This window comes from Erinaceus europaeus, chromosome 14 (genome assembly GCF_950295315.1).
Source record: "Erinaceus europaeus chromosome 14, mEriEur2.1, whole genome shotgun sequence".
Lineage (NCBI taxonomy): Eukaryota > Metazoa > Chordata > Mammalia > Eulipotyphla > Erinaceidae > Erinaceus > Erinaceus europaeus.
The window spans coordinates 55,355,981-55,373,455 of record NC_080175.1 but is presented as its reverse complement, the minus strand read 5'-3'; the positions used below and the strand labels follow the sequence as shown (position 1 = coordinate 55,373,455).

At 36.2% G+C, this 17,475-nt stretch overlaps 1 protein-coding gene across 1 annotated transcript in view; it reads left to right on the top strand.

Annotated features, from left to right (window-relative positions):
• Window positions 1-10,548: 10,548 nt before the first annotated feature.
• SERPINI2 (serpin family I member 2) overlaps window positions 10,549-17,475 on the top strand; it is a 45,288-nt gene continuing 38,361 nt past the window's right edge. The window contains exons 1-4 of the mRNA XM_007523642.3: window positions 10,549-10,795; window positions 14,901-15,131; window positions 16,891-17,085; window positions 17,167-17,359. Of these exons, the coding sequence (XP_007523704.1) occupies window positions 10,549-10,795; window positions 14,901-15,131; window positions 16,891-17,085; window positions 17,167-17,359 (866 nt within the window). The remainder of the gene's footprint in view (window positions 10,796-14,900; window positions 15,132-16,890; window positions 17,086-17,166; window positions 17,360-17,475) is intronic.

Here is a 17,475-nt window from a genome sequence, read left to right as displayed (position 1 = left end):
ATGTAATATTGGACAGAGGAGGAGATATGCCAATTAATATTTTGTTTAATGCTTTTATTTTAAATAAGATATGATGTGTAATTAAGAAGAAAAAGTTTTAACCAGTTCCATTTCTGGCTGCTTCTACTGACAAACATTGTTAGCCATTATTCATTGTAAAATCTTCAGTGAAATTAAGTATGAAAGGAAGCGACAGTGTTCATATACAACTTGATAGCAAACATTCCTATATACTTGCTCTTTATAAATTTTAAATGGTTCCAATATTAATGGAATTAGGTCTTTTCAATACAACTATTCTTACTAGTTCTTATTGACTTATGTCTATTCTTCTATGCATTGCAGAATTAAGGAATGTTCTACTTCTTCTTTTTATTTTATTATCTTTATTTATTGCATGGAGACAGCCAGAAATTGAGAGGGAAGAGGGATATAGAAAGGGAGAGAGACAGAGGGACACTTGCGGCACTGTTTCAACACTCTCAAAGCTTTCCCTCTGCAGGTGAGGATGAGGGGCTTGAATCTGGGTCCTTGAGCACCGTAATGTGAGTGCTTAACCAGATGTGCCACCACCCAGCCCTGGTATACTTCTATACTTTGTAAGGCTCTATAAAGTAACTGTTTAAAGTGACTGATGCTGAAGGCCAGGCAGTGGCACATAATACTAAGTACATAATACTAAGCGCAAGGACCCATGCAAAGATCTGAGTAGTGCCGGCACTGAGCCCCAGCAATAACCTTGGAGACAAAAATAAATAAATAAATATAAAATAAAGTAATTGGTGCTTACAAAGTGTTTGATAATAAAACCAATGCATCATTTATCAGATCCATTTTTCATTATAAGCCAACATGCTTATCTGTTTTGTTCATTATATAGTTTAGCAAGAACTAATAAATCCATCAACATGATTTTAAACACTTGAGATTTAAAATCGTCAAACTTTTTTTTATTTTAAGGATTTTCAATAACATGTATAAAGGGTTAACAATAGACACCTGAGAACACAAACTGACAGGAACTCTGAGGATATACAGGCTCCTGTGCTAAATACAAATAGATATGGGTCTTGGGTCAGATCAACATGGTAAATAGTTAATTTTCTTTTTTTTATTTTCTCAAGTTTGGGAGATACTCTCTGTCATGATCTGGCTTTCTAGTTCTATTTTCAACTCTGACACCATCTTCCCAGGCAATAATTTTAGTCCATCTGCAGGTTAGCTATCAAATCCCAGCAAAAGTTTACCACCATCATGGGTCCATAGAAACATACCTAAAGAAATTTCCTAGCTTCTATCCACCCTAAAATCCTTTTTTTTTTTTCATCTGACCTATTCCTACTTTGTGGTTCCTGTTCATTAAACATTTTCTCCTGTTTTATATCTTATTGCATTTCAGCCAAGTTGAAGATTCTACTAAAACTTGATCCTGAACTTCCTGGGCAGATAACCAGTATGTCCCAGAACCTCCCCTCTCCAGAATACTACCGCAATAGGAAAAGATAGAAACGTACTAGGGGTGTGAATGGATCAACCTGCCAATACCCATATTCAGCACAGAAACAATTACAGAAGCCAGACCTTCCAACTTCTCCACACCACAAAGAAATTTGATCCATGCTCCCAGAGGGGGAGAAATGTTAAGGGAAGATGACCAGACACTCTGAATTCCCATTCTAGTAGGACTTGGAGACAGAAAGGGCATGGGGGGAGGAAAGGACACTCAGAAGTAGTAAATGAGACTTAGAATGGAAGAGAAGGCAAGACCCCTCTGGGTATCCAACAATTCGTGAAGGCATCTGTTTGCCCTTGCATGCAGTTAACTATTTATCCATCCCATTTTTGAAGGCACATATAAGAGACTGTTTTTTTTGAAGGCACATATAAGAGATTGTTTTTGAAACAGGTGCAGACATAAATAAAACATACTTCTTTGTTTACGCACTAAAATTCAGCAGTTTGTTAAGCAACAACAGCTGAATGTGTCTGTTCATTTTATGGTAGATTTGAAAATTATCTATTACTACTTTTATGCCTGTGTTTGAATTTGTTTTAGTGATTAGTACAAAATTAGTCTGATCATATATACAAATAATTTCTCCATGGTTTACTAAATAAGCAATGCAGTATATTACAAACATGAAATCCAAATCCTGGCCTCAATTAAAATTAGTTCATCTTCTGTAAGAGGGATTAAGCAATGCTATTTTACAAGTATATTTATGGAAATAAAGACTTTTTTTTTCAGGGGAGGAAAGTTTCTTTTAATGTACTATTTCTAATAATTTGGGAACAGTACACACAAAAGGAAAAAAGACACTTGATTATAATATCTTACTTTGTTTTATCCAGTGATATTTAATTTTCCCAGGCAAGTAGCCTTTCACCTATTAAAATATTAATAGAAGGCCAGGGAGGTATAACCACAGTAGCACCACAGATTTCCATGCCTGAGGCATCAGAGGTCCCAGGTTCAATCTCCAGAACCCTCATAAGATAGAGTGAGCAGTGCTCTGGTAAAGAAAACAATAACAGAACAGAAAGATATTACTCAGAGTTTTTGAAAGTAACATTTAGTCCAATTATTATGAGAGCCATTACTCTTGCTTTGAAAGGAACTTGTTATTAGATGGCAGGAGGACATGCTATAAATTTCAATGGGCTACTTTGCTTTTAACACATAGATTAACAGTAAATATAATTTAACCTTTTAAAAACATTTTATTTTTATTACTAAAAATCTATGGGGTGTGTTGACATATAAAACACATGAAATTTATCCATAATCAAATGCAAGAATTGACTTTTAAGTCCTATGTTAGAACACTTCTTTATGTAATTTTAAAGCTTTTAAATAAATACATTTACACTTAAAAATCATAATACTAAGAAATAATGATATCACACCTGTATCCCCACACTATTATCTTTATACCTATTCGATTTTTTACTTAAAGTTTTTCAGCAGTTATAACAGTAGGAGTCACATTTATGCCAAGACATTTTGACTCTTGTTAATGAATGCATTTTATTTATTTTTTAACCTTTTAAATAAATATTCCTAAAAAATTTATTTATTGGATAGAGACAGCCAGAAATCAGGAGGGAAGTGGGTAATAGAGAGGAAAAGAGACAGAGAGACACCTGTAACACTGCTTTACCACTTGCAAAGCTTTCCCCCTGCAGGTGTGGACCCTCAAATCTAAGGCCTTATTTATTAGCTAATGTACTATTATTTCACAAGAAAGAAAGAAAATGGATATAGGTACCTTTAAAAGAAATTCACTAAAGATAACCTTGCAATGACATTTCCTAATTTACTACAACTGTTCTAATGTGAAACATATGAATCATTTTATTATTTTGTCTCCTAAGATTACCCAGACAGAATCTTTCGGCATTATACACATAGGGGAGAAAGCAAGTAAGTTTTACCCCTTGACAATCTATGTTTGCAGGAGTAGCTACCCCATTTTCTTCAACTTCAGTGTTGTTTTATTAATGGAATGTTGGGTTACAGGATTGTTGATGTTATGATTTCCATAATTTCCATAATTCCCCAAGATAGCTTATTTGAAGTTCTAACACAGTTACTACAGTTGCGTCTTTATTCTCAACTAGAAGAACATAAATTGATGAAGAGAAATGCTTGGCTTTGCTTTATATTAGCCAAGAGACAGGAAAATATACCTACAGGATCAGCTACTCTAGCATGAAGTTCTTCTAGAACTTCATTAAGTGACCTTGCAAAGACAGAGTGTCTGGCTCTGCTATTGTGAGGGTAAGTAATGGCTTGTCTCTGGGCAATCATATTGTGAGTAATGTACAGACACAATCATTTGGTAGCCAAGGGGACATGCTGTGAATTACTGTTGGCATCACTACATGGATAGAAAAACATTGATTGAATGATGTTCTGAGGCATTCAGATTTATTATTTATTATTCCAGAACACAATGAAATAGCCGTATCCTTATGTTATGTAAATCTTTGAAAATTATCTCCAAGAATTCACCACTCTGGTGGCCATTTTTTTCCATTTAATTGGATTGGACAGAGAAAATTGAGAGAGGAGGGGGTGTAGAGAGGGAGAGGGAAAGAGAGGAGAGAGAGAGAGAGAGAATGGGAGAGAAGGGGAAGAGAGAAGAGAGGAGGGGAGGGGGGGAGGAGAGGAGAGAGGGGAGAGAAAAAGAGGGAAGGAGAGGGAGAATGAGAAAGAGAGGGAGGAGGAGGGAGAGGGAGAGAGAGAGAGGTACGTGGAAACCTACAGACTTGTAGACCTGCTTTGCTGCTTGTGAAGTATCCCCTCTGAAGGTGGGGAGCCAGGGGCTCAAAATGGGATCCTTGTGCAAGTCCTTTTACTTAGTACTATGTGTGCTTAACTGGGTGTGCCATTAGCCGGCCACCTCCAACAATGTTTTTAAAGCTAGAAATAAAGTTTACATATGTTAGATTAATTTAATTGTAATTGATCCTAGGATTTTAGAAAGTATTAGACACGGATGGGTAAATAAGAATTTCACATCCTTGTATATGCTGTGGGTCTGATTTGGGACTTGAGAGTGTTTTACAGACATATATCTTGGTGAAATGAGAAATTGTACCCATGTGCCAAATTGTACCCATTTGCCAACAACTCTCAATACAATAAAAAGAACGTGAGTAAATTATGATTAACGTTCTTTTTATTTTATTGAGAGTTGTTGGTAACTGTGTTAGAACACCGAATAAGCTATCTTGGGGAATTATGGAAATTATGGAAATCATAACATCAACAATCCTGTAACCCAACATTCCATTAATAAAACACTGAAGTTGAAGAAAATGAGGTAGCTACTCCTGCAAACATAGATTGTCAAGGGGTAAAACTTACTTGCTTTCTCCCCTGTGTGTATAATGCCAAAAGATTCTGTCTGGGTAATATTAGGAGACAAAATAATAGAATGATTCATATGTTTCACATTAGAACAGTTGTAGTAAATTAGGAAATGTCATTACAAGGTTATCTTTAGTGAATTTCTTTTAAAGGTACCTATATCCATTTTCTTTCTTTCTTGTGAAATAATAGTACATTAGCTAATAAATAAGGAGAGTTGATATAGTTGAAACTGGATTGATATAGTTGAAACTTTCCATCTCTCAGAAACTTCCAGTGACTTAATATTTTAAATGTCTGATTGTCACAAGGTGATGGATTTGAACTAGAAGAATGAGAATACAATTCATTTAGTTATGCATCGGTTTTTAATAAGTACCAGCCTGTATAGAAAATCAAGTAGTATTTTAAAAACACATAATAGTGACAACAATGTTATCACGTTATCTATGTACATTGATCACCTGAACCTGGTTCTTTTGCTCAGTATAAAGAATACATTCATTTCACATCTGTTCTTTTTAATAAAGAATCAAATAGGCACTGTCTACCTAGCAAAATCTTCTGACTATTGTATGATTTGATGAATTGTTGGGAACTCTGACAGTACAGCAGAGATTTGTCTCTGTGTCCTGGATTTGATTTAGCCTGATCCTCTTTCTCACAGGCATTTTGAAATATTCATGATTGAATACATTGGTAATCCACTTTGGAAGTCCTGTGAGAAACAAAAAGAGCTAATAACTAGCAAATTTACAACCATCAACACGTTATTTTTAAATTCTGCTTCTACTTATTCTGCAGTATGTAGAGTGATGCATAAAATAATACTATCAGCTTAATGCTTTTGAAATTTTCTTTTTAAATATGATGCCTATTTTTATATAATTTAAAGAAAGATAGACACACATGCACACACACACACACACACACAGAGAGAGAGAGAGAGAGAGAGAAGAACACAGCTCATCTCTGGCTTATGTTAATACTGGGGGTTGAATCAGGAACCTTAGAGGCTTAGTCCTGAGTGTTTTTTGCATAAACATTATGCTCTCTCCCCAACCCTGCTTTTTAAAGTTGCCGGATGCCAGGCAGAGGCATATCCTATAAAGGACACGTGTCATCATATTCAAGGACCTGGTTTCAATCCTGGGGTCCTCACTCTCAAAGGGAATGCTCATGAGTAGTAAAGCAGTGCTGTATGTATCTGTCTGTGTCTTTCACACTCTCAATTTCTCTCTCATTAAATAAAAAAGGAATGGGGTCTAGGTGGTGGAGCACACACTACAGTGTGCAAGGACTTGGGTTCAAACCCCTGGTCCCCACCTGCAGGAGGAAAGCTTCATGAGTTGTGAAGCAGGGCTGCAGGTGTCTCTCTGTCTCCCTCCCTCTCTATCTCTCCCTCCCCTCTCAGTTTCTCTCTCTCTCTATCCAATAATAAATAAAATAAAATAAAATTTTAAAAGAAATGAAAAAAGTAAGGACACCAAGAGTCGTGGATTTGTTGTTCAGGCACCAACCTGAACAAGCAGGGATAACCCCGGTGGTAAAAAAAAAATTAATTAATTAATTTAATTAAATATATAGTATTGTTGCCATGCTCAATACTTGTGAATTTCATCATTTATCATTAACCTGGTTATATCAGTGTTTCTGTGCAAATGTCACAAACACCTGTTCCACTTCAAGATAGAGTTGACCTTGATGGATCAGGTGTCTCTGTGCTAACATTTCCCAACAGAAGCATTTAAGTTGTAACATCCCAGGGAATGGTCAGAGGCCAATTTGGGGTAAGTAGCATAAAACTGAGTAGTTTAAGAATGAAGGATTCATACAATAATATTGACTGTTTAATAGAGCAAAGTAGTGACATTTCAGCTCACTGTGATGCAGGTATTATTTAAACTTGTCAAATTAACATGATGATTTTTTTTTAAAAAAAGATGCCACTATACATTTCAATATATTTTTTTCCTTGCCTTAAGATTTGTCTCTGGAGCTTGAAGCATGCATGACAAATCCACCCTTCCCTCCTCCCTTTTTCCTCTCTCTCTCTCTCCCCCCCCTTCCTTCACCTCTACTTTTCTTCCATCTCTCCCTCTCTTCCTTCCTCCTTTCTTTCTATTCCTTTCTTTCTCGTATTTGATAGGATAGAAAGAAATTGAAAAAGCAATGGGAGACAGAGGAGAGACAGAGAGAAACCTGAGGCCAGGTGGTGGTGCACGTGGTTGAGTGCACCTGTTCCAAAGTGCAAGGACCCAGGCTTGAGCCCCTAGTCCTTGCCTGCAAGGGAAAGCCTTTTGAGTGGTGAAGCAGTGTGGCAGGTGTCTCTCTGTCTCTCTTCCTCTCTATCACCCCTTCCCTCTCAATTTCTGGTTGACTCTATCCAATAAATAAATTAAAATTTTAAAAAGAGAAAGGTAGAAAGAGAAACCTCCAGCCCTGCTTTGCAGCTCTTGACGCCCCCTCCTCCCCTGCAGGTGAGAACTGGTGGGCTTGAACCCAAATCCTTGAGCATGAAGATAAAATCTTTATATGACCATTTACTTGTTTGTTTAATTTATGAGTTCTTGGTGCTTTCTGATGAGATACAATGAACCTGGGTAAGGTAAGTACATTTTTGAAACCAATGTTTTCTCTTAGCTCATAATTTATTAATTGCCTAGAAATGTGCTAGAAGAAATAAATGTTTCAACAATACACATTTTAAGATTGATTGATTGCTTGTTTCATTTATACTATACGAGAGAAGAAGGAGAGAGAGTACCAGTGAATCACTAACACAGTTTATGCTGGAGATTGAGGGGATTAAACTAGTACTTCAAGTCTGAGAGTCTAATGCCTTACCTAGTGTGCCACCTCCCAGGAATCCATATTATATACATTTTAACTATAAAGAAGGAGAAGGCAGAGGTAGTCCCTAGATTCCACTATAAGAGAAACACTGTATCCATAAGATTATTTGTCATTTTCAAATAAACAGAGTATATCGAGGTGTACCTAATGATTTCTACTGGATGCCTTAAAATATAAAGAAACAGGGTTATTTGCAGGCTTAAAATTGGCACTTTGATCAGAAATATTTGAAGATACTGAATATATTAGATGGAATATGTATGTTAAAATGTATTTTGAAAGGAAAATGTATTTACTTGGGCCTGCAAAATAGTTCACCTGGATAGTGCATTGCTTTGCCATGTGTGTGACTCAGGTTCAAGCCCAGCTCCCAACACACTGAAGAAGCTTGGTGCTGGGGTTCTCTCTCTCTCTCTCTCTCTCTCCCTCTTCCCTTCTTTCTCTCATTTCCTGTTTCTATCAAAAACCTTTAGTCATCGACTTCACTACTGTCACACCATTGCTTACTGTCTTACATATTAATTTAATCAGTAAAACCTTTGCTTGACAATCTGTCTGTATTTGTAGTTCATCAGCACATTATTGTCTGACCATCATTATTTCAGAGTTCATTTTGAGGGTATTTTTTTCCCTTTACAAAGTGCTTATTTAAACAAATAGGGCTTCATTATAATAGTAGCAGAAGTATGCATAATATTTGATTAGTAACTCCACAACTTAGTTTTGGAGGGTATGTGACTATTAGTAATCTTTCAGTAATAGCACAGTCATTTTCACTGCTCCTAAACTCACTCATGAATCATGGAAAATGTTCTACAAAATATTCTAGAAGCATATCTCTCCATTTCTAATACACCCTATATCCTAGAGAATTTTAGCTATTTTCCTCAGAGCACTGCTCAGCTGTGGTTTATGGTGGTGTGGGAGACTAAGCCTGGGGTCTGGGATCACAGTCTCAGGCAGTAGAGTCTGCTTGCATAATCATTATGTTATCTCCCCACCCTTTATCTTTATTCCCAATAAAGAATTGCTTCCTATTGAGCTATTAAACAAGAATTTATTAATGACTACTAAAATGTTTTATTGGCAAGGTTTGTGTATTTGTATAATTAATTTTTATTATATTATTTTTATTATTATTATTTTGCTTAGTGTTTTCTCTTCTGATCTTGTTTTTCAACTTAATTACACTTTTTAAGGCAGAGTCAGTATTCAAAATCTGTATAATATTGCGAATCTCATTCAGCTCAAGATGTGACCAGATGGCTGAAATTTCTGCAATTTGAATGGGGAGTACTTGAATTGGGTATTGTTATTGTTCTTGGAATTGGCTAAAGTTTTCAAAAATTTCCTATTTGATCAATTTTCAATTATATTGGATTGGCTATAGTTTTAATTTCCAGCATTCTTTTTTTTTTTTTTGACACCTATAGACCTGCTTCACTTCCCTGCAGGTGGGGAGCCAGGGACTCAAACTGGGATCCTTACTCTGGTCCTTGCTCTTAACCTGTGCTTAACCCGCTGCACTACCACCCGACTCCAATTATCTTTATTTTTATTGGATAGAGACACCCAGAAATTGAGAGGAGTGGGGATATAGGGAGAGAAACAGAGAGACACCTGCAGTCCTGCTTCACCACTCATGAAGCTTTCCCTCTGAAGGGGAGGACTGGGGACTCAAACCTGGGTCCTTGCGCAATTGTAACTTGCGCCCAACCAGGTGCACCACCACCTGGCCTCTCTTTGATGTTTTTTAAATTCCATTATGTTTTGTTTTTTATCTCACTACTTATATTTGTTACTTTACAATTTTTTCTGAGTTTCCCTCCTCTGTTTGGAAAGTATAAATACTATGTGGAGTGTTTTGTTCTACAGAACTAGAGTTCCATCCAGTGTGAGAGTTCCTACTGTAAGGGTAGAGAGTGGTTTTCAGACACCTATCACAGGAAATTGTACCCATGTATGAACGTCTGTAATGTAATCCATTAACAAATCCCTCTCTCCAATAGAGAAAAAAGAGGGGAAAAAAAAGGCAAGATTACTTCATTTAGAGTATCTTAACTTCCCCAAATCATATTTTAATATATTTTACTTTTATTACATTTATTCATTTGATCTAGAAATAATTTTTAGGGGGTCAGGTGGTGGCGCACCAGTTAAGAGCATATAGTGCTAAGCGCAAGGACTAGTGCTGGACTCCCTGGCACCCCACCTGCAGTGAGGATGCTTCACAAGCTACTAAGCAGGTCTGCAGGTGTACATCATTCTCTCTAAATATCTGTTTTCCCTCATCTCTCAGTTTCTCTCTGCCCTATCTAGTTTTTTTAAAAAAGGAAAAAAATGTCTTCCAAGAGCAGTGGATTCATAGTGCTGGCACCTAGCCATAGGGAATATCCTTGGAGGCAAATAATAATAATAGTAATTTTAGTAGTCTGCATACATGGTACCTTGACATCAGAGATTCAGTATTAATTTATGATTATGGGAAAAAAATAGAAAGAGCATCATACAGATATTACGGTACCATTATTGATGGATGGTATCACTATTGATGGTGTTCCAGAATTATGTTTCCCTTGATTTTGTTAAAAAACAAAAGCATTTATTCTGAATTGATAAGAAATATCATGAGTCTGGGCTCCATTTCTCTTAACAGATGCCATGTCAACAGAAAATTAAAATATCTTAGTGAGAGTTCATTCTCAGAAAGACCAAGTTCTGATATAATATAAAGCTTTCTGCTCAACTTCAGATGATCAACTTTTACTACTTTGTAAACAATTATTTTTTGAATTATCCAGTTCACAGAGTTCACAATGGATAAAATTTTGTTGTGGAGTCTTCTGTTGGCAATTTCTGGTAGTCAAGCCTCCAGTCCCTTGGCCCAGGATAAGACTGAATTTGCAGTGGATCTTTATCAAGCTGTTTGTTCATCTCACAAGAAGAATGTCCTATTCTCCCCTCTTGGAACCAAGGTGCTTCTTGGCATGATACAACTGGGAGCGAGAGGAAAAGCCCAGGAGCAGATAAGACGTGCTTTAAAAACTGAGGAAGACTCAATGGGTGAGATTCTTCCACTCAATTATTTATACTGTATAAAGAAGATACGGTCAAGTTTCTTTTCACAGTGTTAGAGAGAAGCTCAGAGTCATAGGACTTAAGTAAATTAAAGATATTACAGAAAGTATATGGTAAAATTATATCCATCCATTTGTATTTGTTTTATCAATTATTTATATATATTTATTTACTTTTTAAAATTTTTTTATATATATGTATTTTCCCTTTTGTCACCCTTGTTTTTTTTTTTTGTTGTTGTTGTTACTGAAGTCGTTGTTGTTAGATATGATAGAGGGAAATGGAGAGAGGAGGGGAAGACAGAGACGAGTAGAGAAATATAAACACTTGCAGATCTGCTTCACTGCCTGTGAAGGGACTCCCCTGCAGGTGGGGAGCTGGGGCTAGAACCTGGATTCTTATGCTGGTCCTTGTGCTTTGCACCACATACACTTAATCTGCTGTGCTACGACCAAACTCCCATTTATTTACTATTGCATAGAGACAGATAAATTGAGAGGGCAGGAGGAGGTAGAGAGGTAAAGAGACAGAGAGACATGTGCAGACCTGCCTCACCACTTGTGAAGCTTCCACGCAGCAGGTGGGGAGCTGGGGGCTTGAATCCGGGCCCTTGCACTTGGTACTATGTGTGCTTAACTAACTGTGCCACCACCAGCCCCCTCTTTTAATTTTTTTTCTAATTAAAATTTAATGTTTATTTTTCACTTCAATGAGACCAAGACTTTAGTTTATACAGTGATAGGATTATTTAGTTAATAGTTTTAAGAAAATTTGAAAAATAGCTGATGCAGAACTCACTAAAGAGTTTTCTCTTGTTATTGTTATTTTGTTTTGTTATCACCAGGGCTTCACTGCTCTGGGGTGATTTTTTAGATAGAAAAAGAGAAACAGAGACAGACAGACAGGAAGAGAAGGGAAGACATCACAACAGTAAGCTTCCCTATGTGCAGTGGGGATCCAGAGTTGTAAATTGGGCTCCTTGCATGACAAAACAGTCACCCTCCTGGAAAAATTACTTTAATGCTTCCTAGAGAGTCTTTGCCTGTGAATGATTGTTGCTTTGGTCTAACTGTAACACTACATAGAAGCTTCAGTGCTGGTGTCTCATGTGAAGGAGTGGTTTACATCTCCTTGGCCATATCTTCTCCCTGTCGTGAAACTTTGACATCACTATCAGATATTGTGTCTCTTACAGTGAAGGAGCTTTCCAGATGTCTGATTTAAGAATTTTGCTACACAGGGTCAGTGATGTACTTCACTTGGGTAGTGCACTGTTTACCATGCACATGAAGCAAGTTCAAGCTAAATCACCATTACACTGAAGGGAGCTTTGGCACTGTGATCTCTCTCTCTCTCTCTCTAACTCTTGGCCTCTCTATATAAAATAAAATACAATAATTTTATTGCTGTAACTATAAGAGCATAATTGTGTTAGCACAAAGCATTCATATTTGGGAATTTGCTTTCTGCAATACTTTATTTGCCTTATTTTAAATAAAGGCAATTTTATAGAGCAAAGAAGCTGATGATAGTGATGATAATTATAAGAGCTTTCCATACTATAAGATGAAGCCACTGTGCTCCAGATTTAGTTTTTGATTGTTTATATTAAATTCAGCCAATCCCACTACAAAGTTCCAGTAACATTAGAATCATAAAATCAAAGCAAACAAAATCTACTTAAAATTGATTCCATGATAAACTAGCACAATTAAAGCCATCTACTCTAGATGACTGCCTACAAGTGATAAACACTGAGCTCTGCTATGGATTAATAATGACTCTGGATCATGAACATCCTATAATTATATCAGTAGTAATGATACATCTACCACATATATGACATATCAAATATATACTTGCATATATAATCAATAACTGTTTGACTTTTAAGAGAGGCAGAGAAGTAGAGAAAGAGAGAGTGAATGAAATCATAACACCCAAACTTCCTTAAGTGTGTTGGATGCTAGGTTCAAACCTGGGCCCTATAATTAGTAAAGCAGTGCTTCATTAAAGTGAGTTATTTTACCATCACCAATCACTTTGTTATGTGTTTAATAGATATTTTCCCATCTAATAATCTCAATTACTCTGTGAGGTTGACATAAACTTTCTATAATAAGGAAGGAAACACTGAGGCAAAAAAAAAAAGTTAAGTAGCTCATCCAGAATTTATTCTAGAAATGATCCAGTGGTTGACTAATCATGAACCTAAAGGCTGGAATAGTTCAGATGAAGAGTTGGGGTGGGGGTTGGGGGGCTCTGTTTTGTAGAGAGTGAGTAGTCTTATTTTAGTTATATTACAAAGGGTTCATGTCTATACTAGTTTTTTTTTTTTTTTTTCCTGAGCCCGACATCTGATATGCAGGTGGATCCAAGTTATTGTCTGGGGAGATGATGTCATGGCTGGAAAAGGACCAAAAAGCTGGCTCAGGGAAGAGACTAGCTCCCAAATATGGGAAAGGTGTATAAATATTGTTGAATGTAAATCCCATTGATCTGATCTGATCTGGGGTCCATATTCAGCTTAGGAGCCTATGTGACCTCTGCATCCCTGTAGGTCTGAGCTCACATTCTGTGGTCATAAGTAGGACCCATCTTACTCAGGTGGAACATAGACTATGTTGTCCAGTCTCCCTTCAGAGGATGGAACATTCTCTACTGTTGTTTATCCACGTTAAGGGCAAGGTTCTATGGGGGCCCACAAAGGGGTCTATTGTGTTGTTCCTGATAGAGATGACCAGTAACAATGGAGAGAGGGATCTATTCGAGGTCTAAGCCTGCCATGTCTGTTTGGGAATCTCAGGACTCCCCAAATAGGGCTCCAGCTGATGGGGTGACCTGATAGTGACTTCTTTTATCTTTTTGTCAAAGACAATTTACAATAGCAGTGAATTTATGTTTTCTTCAGTAGACATGATTGTATACAGTCAGCTTTTAAATTATGAAAGTGGTATTTTCAGCATTTAACAAAGTTTATGAAAAAATATTTGATTTATCATTTTATTGATAGAAGCAGATAAAGGTAAGGAAAGAGAGGGAGAGGAGAAAGAGAGAGAGAGAGAGAGAGAGAGAGAAGACCATAGCATCAAAGCTTCCTTAAATGTGGTAGAGGCCAAGCTCCAACCTAGGTCATGCACATGGTAACACAGTGAACTATCTAGTAAGCTATCTCATTGACCTCAACTTTAGCTTTCAATTCCAATCTCCAGGTCTAATAAATGAGTCCTAGCACTAAACCAGAAAGGAATGTGAAACACTGGTTCACTTTGACAAGCTATAGGAAGCTACTGAAGCAGAAAGGTCAGAGCTGAATAATCTCTCCTCAGCATATACACCTTCCTGACAGTGACTTAATCAGCAGAGTCCTGTAATAAATAAATAAATAACTGGGTAGTGAGATTTGTAGCTGACTCTGAAGGATTCACTGAGGTAGTGGTTACTTCAAGTAGGTGTGGTGAATGAGTTGTATTGTTCCTGTAGACACCCAAATATTTTGGTTGTCGGACCTAAATAGGCAATTTTCATTCTCTTGCATCTCCTGAGATGATTATAGGTGCTGCCTATTAAATTTCTAAATGTGGACAGGTGCAGTTACTCATAAAAGAGCAATTTTCCCTTAAACTGGACCAAACTTAACATTAAATAGACTTGTTCCTTATTTCAGACCCCCATCAGCAGTCATTAGCTTTCCCCTTCCACAAATACCACCGGTTGTACAAAGAATGAGATGCCAAAGATATATTTCCATCAACTTAAAATGAGCTAAAATGGACTCCAAAGAGCCAAATATTAAATGAAGCAAATAAAAGTTACATTGAGCCTGGTTAAATGCACATTCTCTTTTTTGACAATTTTCAAACGGACACATTCATTCTTTATTCCTTTATAAAAACTGACTCTCCAAATGTGCATAATATGTAATAGACACAGGCTTAAACTATTTATACTAACTTAGAAACGATCATTAGCTACACCTAAGGAAACAAACAAAAATGACTATCTGAATCAGAGCTCCTAGGAACAAAACTTAAAAGCTGTTGTTTTTATGTTGTTCAATATGTCAGGATATATTCTAATTATTTTCTAGGAGAAGAATTTTCTATGCTGAAGTTATTTTTCTCTGCTATCTCAGAGAAAAAACAACAATTTACATTTAATCTTGCCAATGCCATCTACCTTCAAGAAGGATTCACTGTGAAAGAACAGTATCTCCATGGCAACCAACATTTTTTTCAGAGTACCATAAAGCTGGTGGATTTTCAAGATGCAAAGGCTTGTGCAGATACAATAAGTACCTGGGTAGAGAGCAGAACAGATGGTAAGGCTTCCAATGTTCACAAAGTCATTATTTGCTATTGTGTTCATGGATTTTAATATTGTAAAGTAAAGAATGGCTAAGTATTTTCTTACTAAACTATGGCTCTAAGAGATCAGATTTCCTATTTCATCTTCCTGTTAGTCAAATTAACACTATACTGGAGATCAGAGAGCAGAAAGCAATTTCAAACTATTATGAAAAGTACACAACTCCCATTTTTCTTTCCATTTCTTTCTTTCTTTCTTTCTTTTTTCTGTCTTTCTACCTCCCGTTTTTATCTTTCTTTATTTTGAGAGACACCTATTTATAAAATTCTTTGTTGCATTTGAAACTCTTAATGGAATAATTTTTAATAGTATTTTTCTGTTCTAGAAATAAGATCTTTCAGCATGGCAATAGGAATAATAGTTTTTCTCCAGGTTAAGATTAGAGCTGTCAATTCCAAATGCCCTCTTTCTCACATATACTGTGAATAATTAATGAGTCTGAGTTGAGTGTGCTGCCACTTGAGGCTGATAGTCCTGTTGTGAAAGTGATAATCTTTACTTTAAAGAAGTTGACAAATAATTCCAAAGAAGGAGTAATAAGGTAGAAAGACCACAAATCTGTGTTTAAGTTCTAATTCTATTAACCATTTTAAAATGAGAAGGCTATTAAAATTATTTCCAGGCTTTTGGAAAGTTTAATAATAATGTATGTAAATAATCAGCATACATTAGATTATTGATAGTAGTTTGTTTCTTTTAAAATGTCTTTGGTTTTAGTTTAATGATATAGGAATACATATTATATATATATATATATATATATATATATAGAGAGAGAGAGAGAGAGAGAGAGAGAGAGAGAGAGAGGGAAAGGAGAGAGAGAGGGAGAGGGAGACAGCTGAGCAGCGCTCTGGCATTTGGTGATACTAGGGATTGAATCTAGGACTTTTGGAGCCTCAGGCATAAATATCTTTTTGCATAACCATTATGCTATCTTCCCTGCCCTACTACTAGTTGTTTGTTTCTTAGCTCATTAATATGACTAGAAAAGTGTGACAATAAGATGATGATACAGCATTATTCATGGGAAGTCTCATATGGAGAAATAAGTCAGAATGTGAGGTTTCCATTAACTCATTGATTAAAGTTGACCTAATGGAGAATCTTGAAATAAAGTTGGAAAGATATCAACAAAGAAACAGAAATGGGTAGGTTTATTTATTTATTTATTTATTTATTTTGTATGAAAAGAGATTCATAAAGTGGCTGGGTGGTAGTGCACCTGGTTGAGTGTATACTCTATGATGCTCAAGGATCTGGCTTCAAACCCCCAACTCCACCTACAAGGGAGAAACTTTAGGAGCAGTGAAACTTTTGCCAGTGTCTCTCTTTCTCTCTCACTCTCTCTCCCCACTTCCATCTCAATTTCTCTCTATCTCTATGTAATAAATAAGTAAAATATTAAACAAAAGAAAGAAAAGCGTTTTATACAAATAATGGAAGAGAGCCAGTGGATTCCCTTTGACGATGTCTATCCCGACTTGCCTAGAATAATCTCCTATGTCTAATTTTCTAATAAAATCCCATTGTTCTTGCTTTTAAGATAAATATTTAAAAATGCTATATTTTCCTTTCAAAATTACCAGATTTAGATGGCATAGCATCTTATCTGTAGCTGATTTTTAAAATATTTTTTTTGCCTGAATTCTATTTATAGCAGCTTGGCCATACTTCTGTATTTCTTTCTGTTTCCTGTTTTACACTTTTAACAGGAAAAATTAAAGACATGTTTTCAGAACAAGAATTTGGACCTCTGACCCGGCTTGTCCTAGTGAATGCTATTTATTTTAAGGGGGATTGGAAACAGAAATTCAGAAAAGAAGATACAGAACTGATGAATTTCACTAAGAGAGATGGTGCAACAGTAAACATTCCAATGATGAAGGCATTTCTGAGAACAAGATATGGTAAGATGAGAAAAACACGTTCCAAAATTTGACTTTGGGGATTGCCAAAGTACTAGATCTTTCATTTTCTCTGTCCCTAAGGTTATTTTTCTGAAGCATCCATGGGCTACCAAATTTTGGAATTACCTTTCAAAGGTGATGACTTTAGCTTAAACATCATACTTCCTGCAGAAGGTATAAACATAGAAGATATAGAAAAGCAAATTACTGCTCATCAAATCTGGAAATGGTTCTCTGAGATGCGAGAGGAAGAAGTGGATATAAGACTCCCTAGGTTAGTGTTACCATTTTGTGGTTCTGGCTCTTAGGATTTTATGTATGGAGGCATTTGAATAGTTGGGTGGAAGATAACAAGTGTTTGAGAATGCTGTTGACAAACATAAAAAGAAC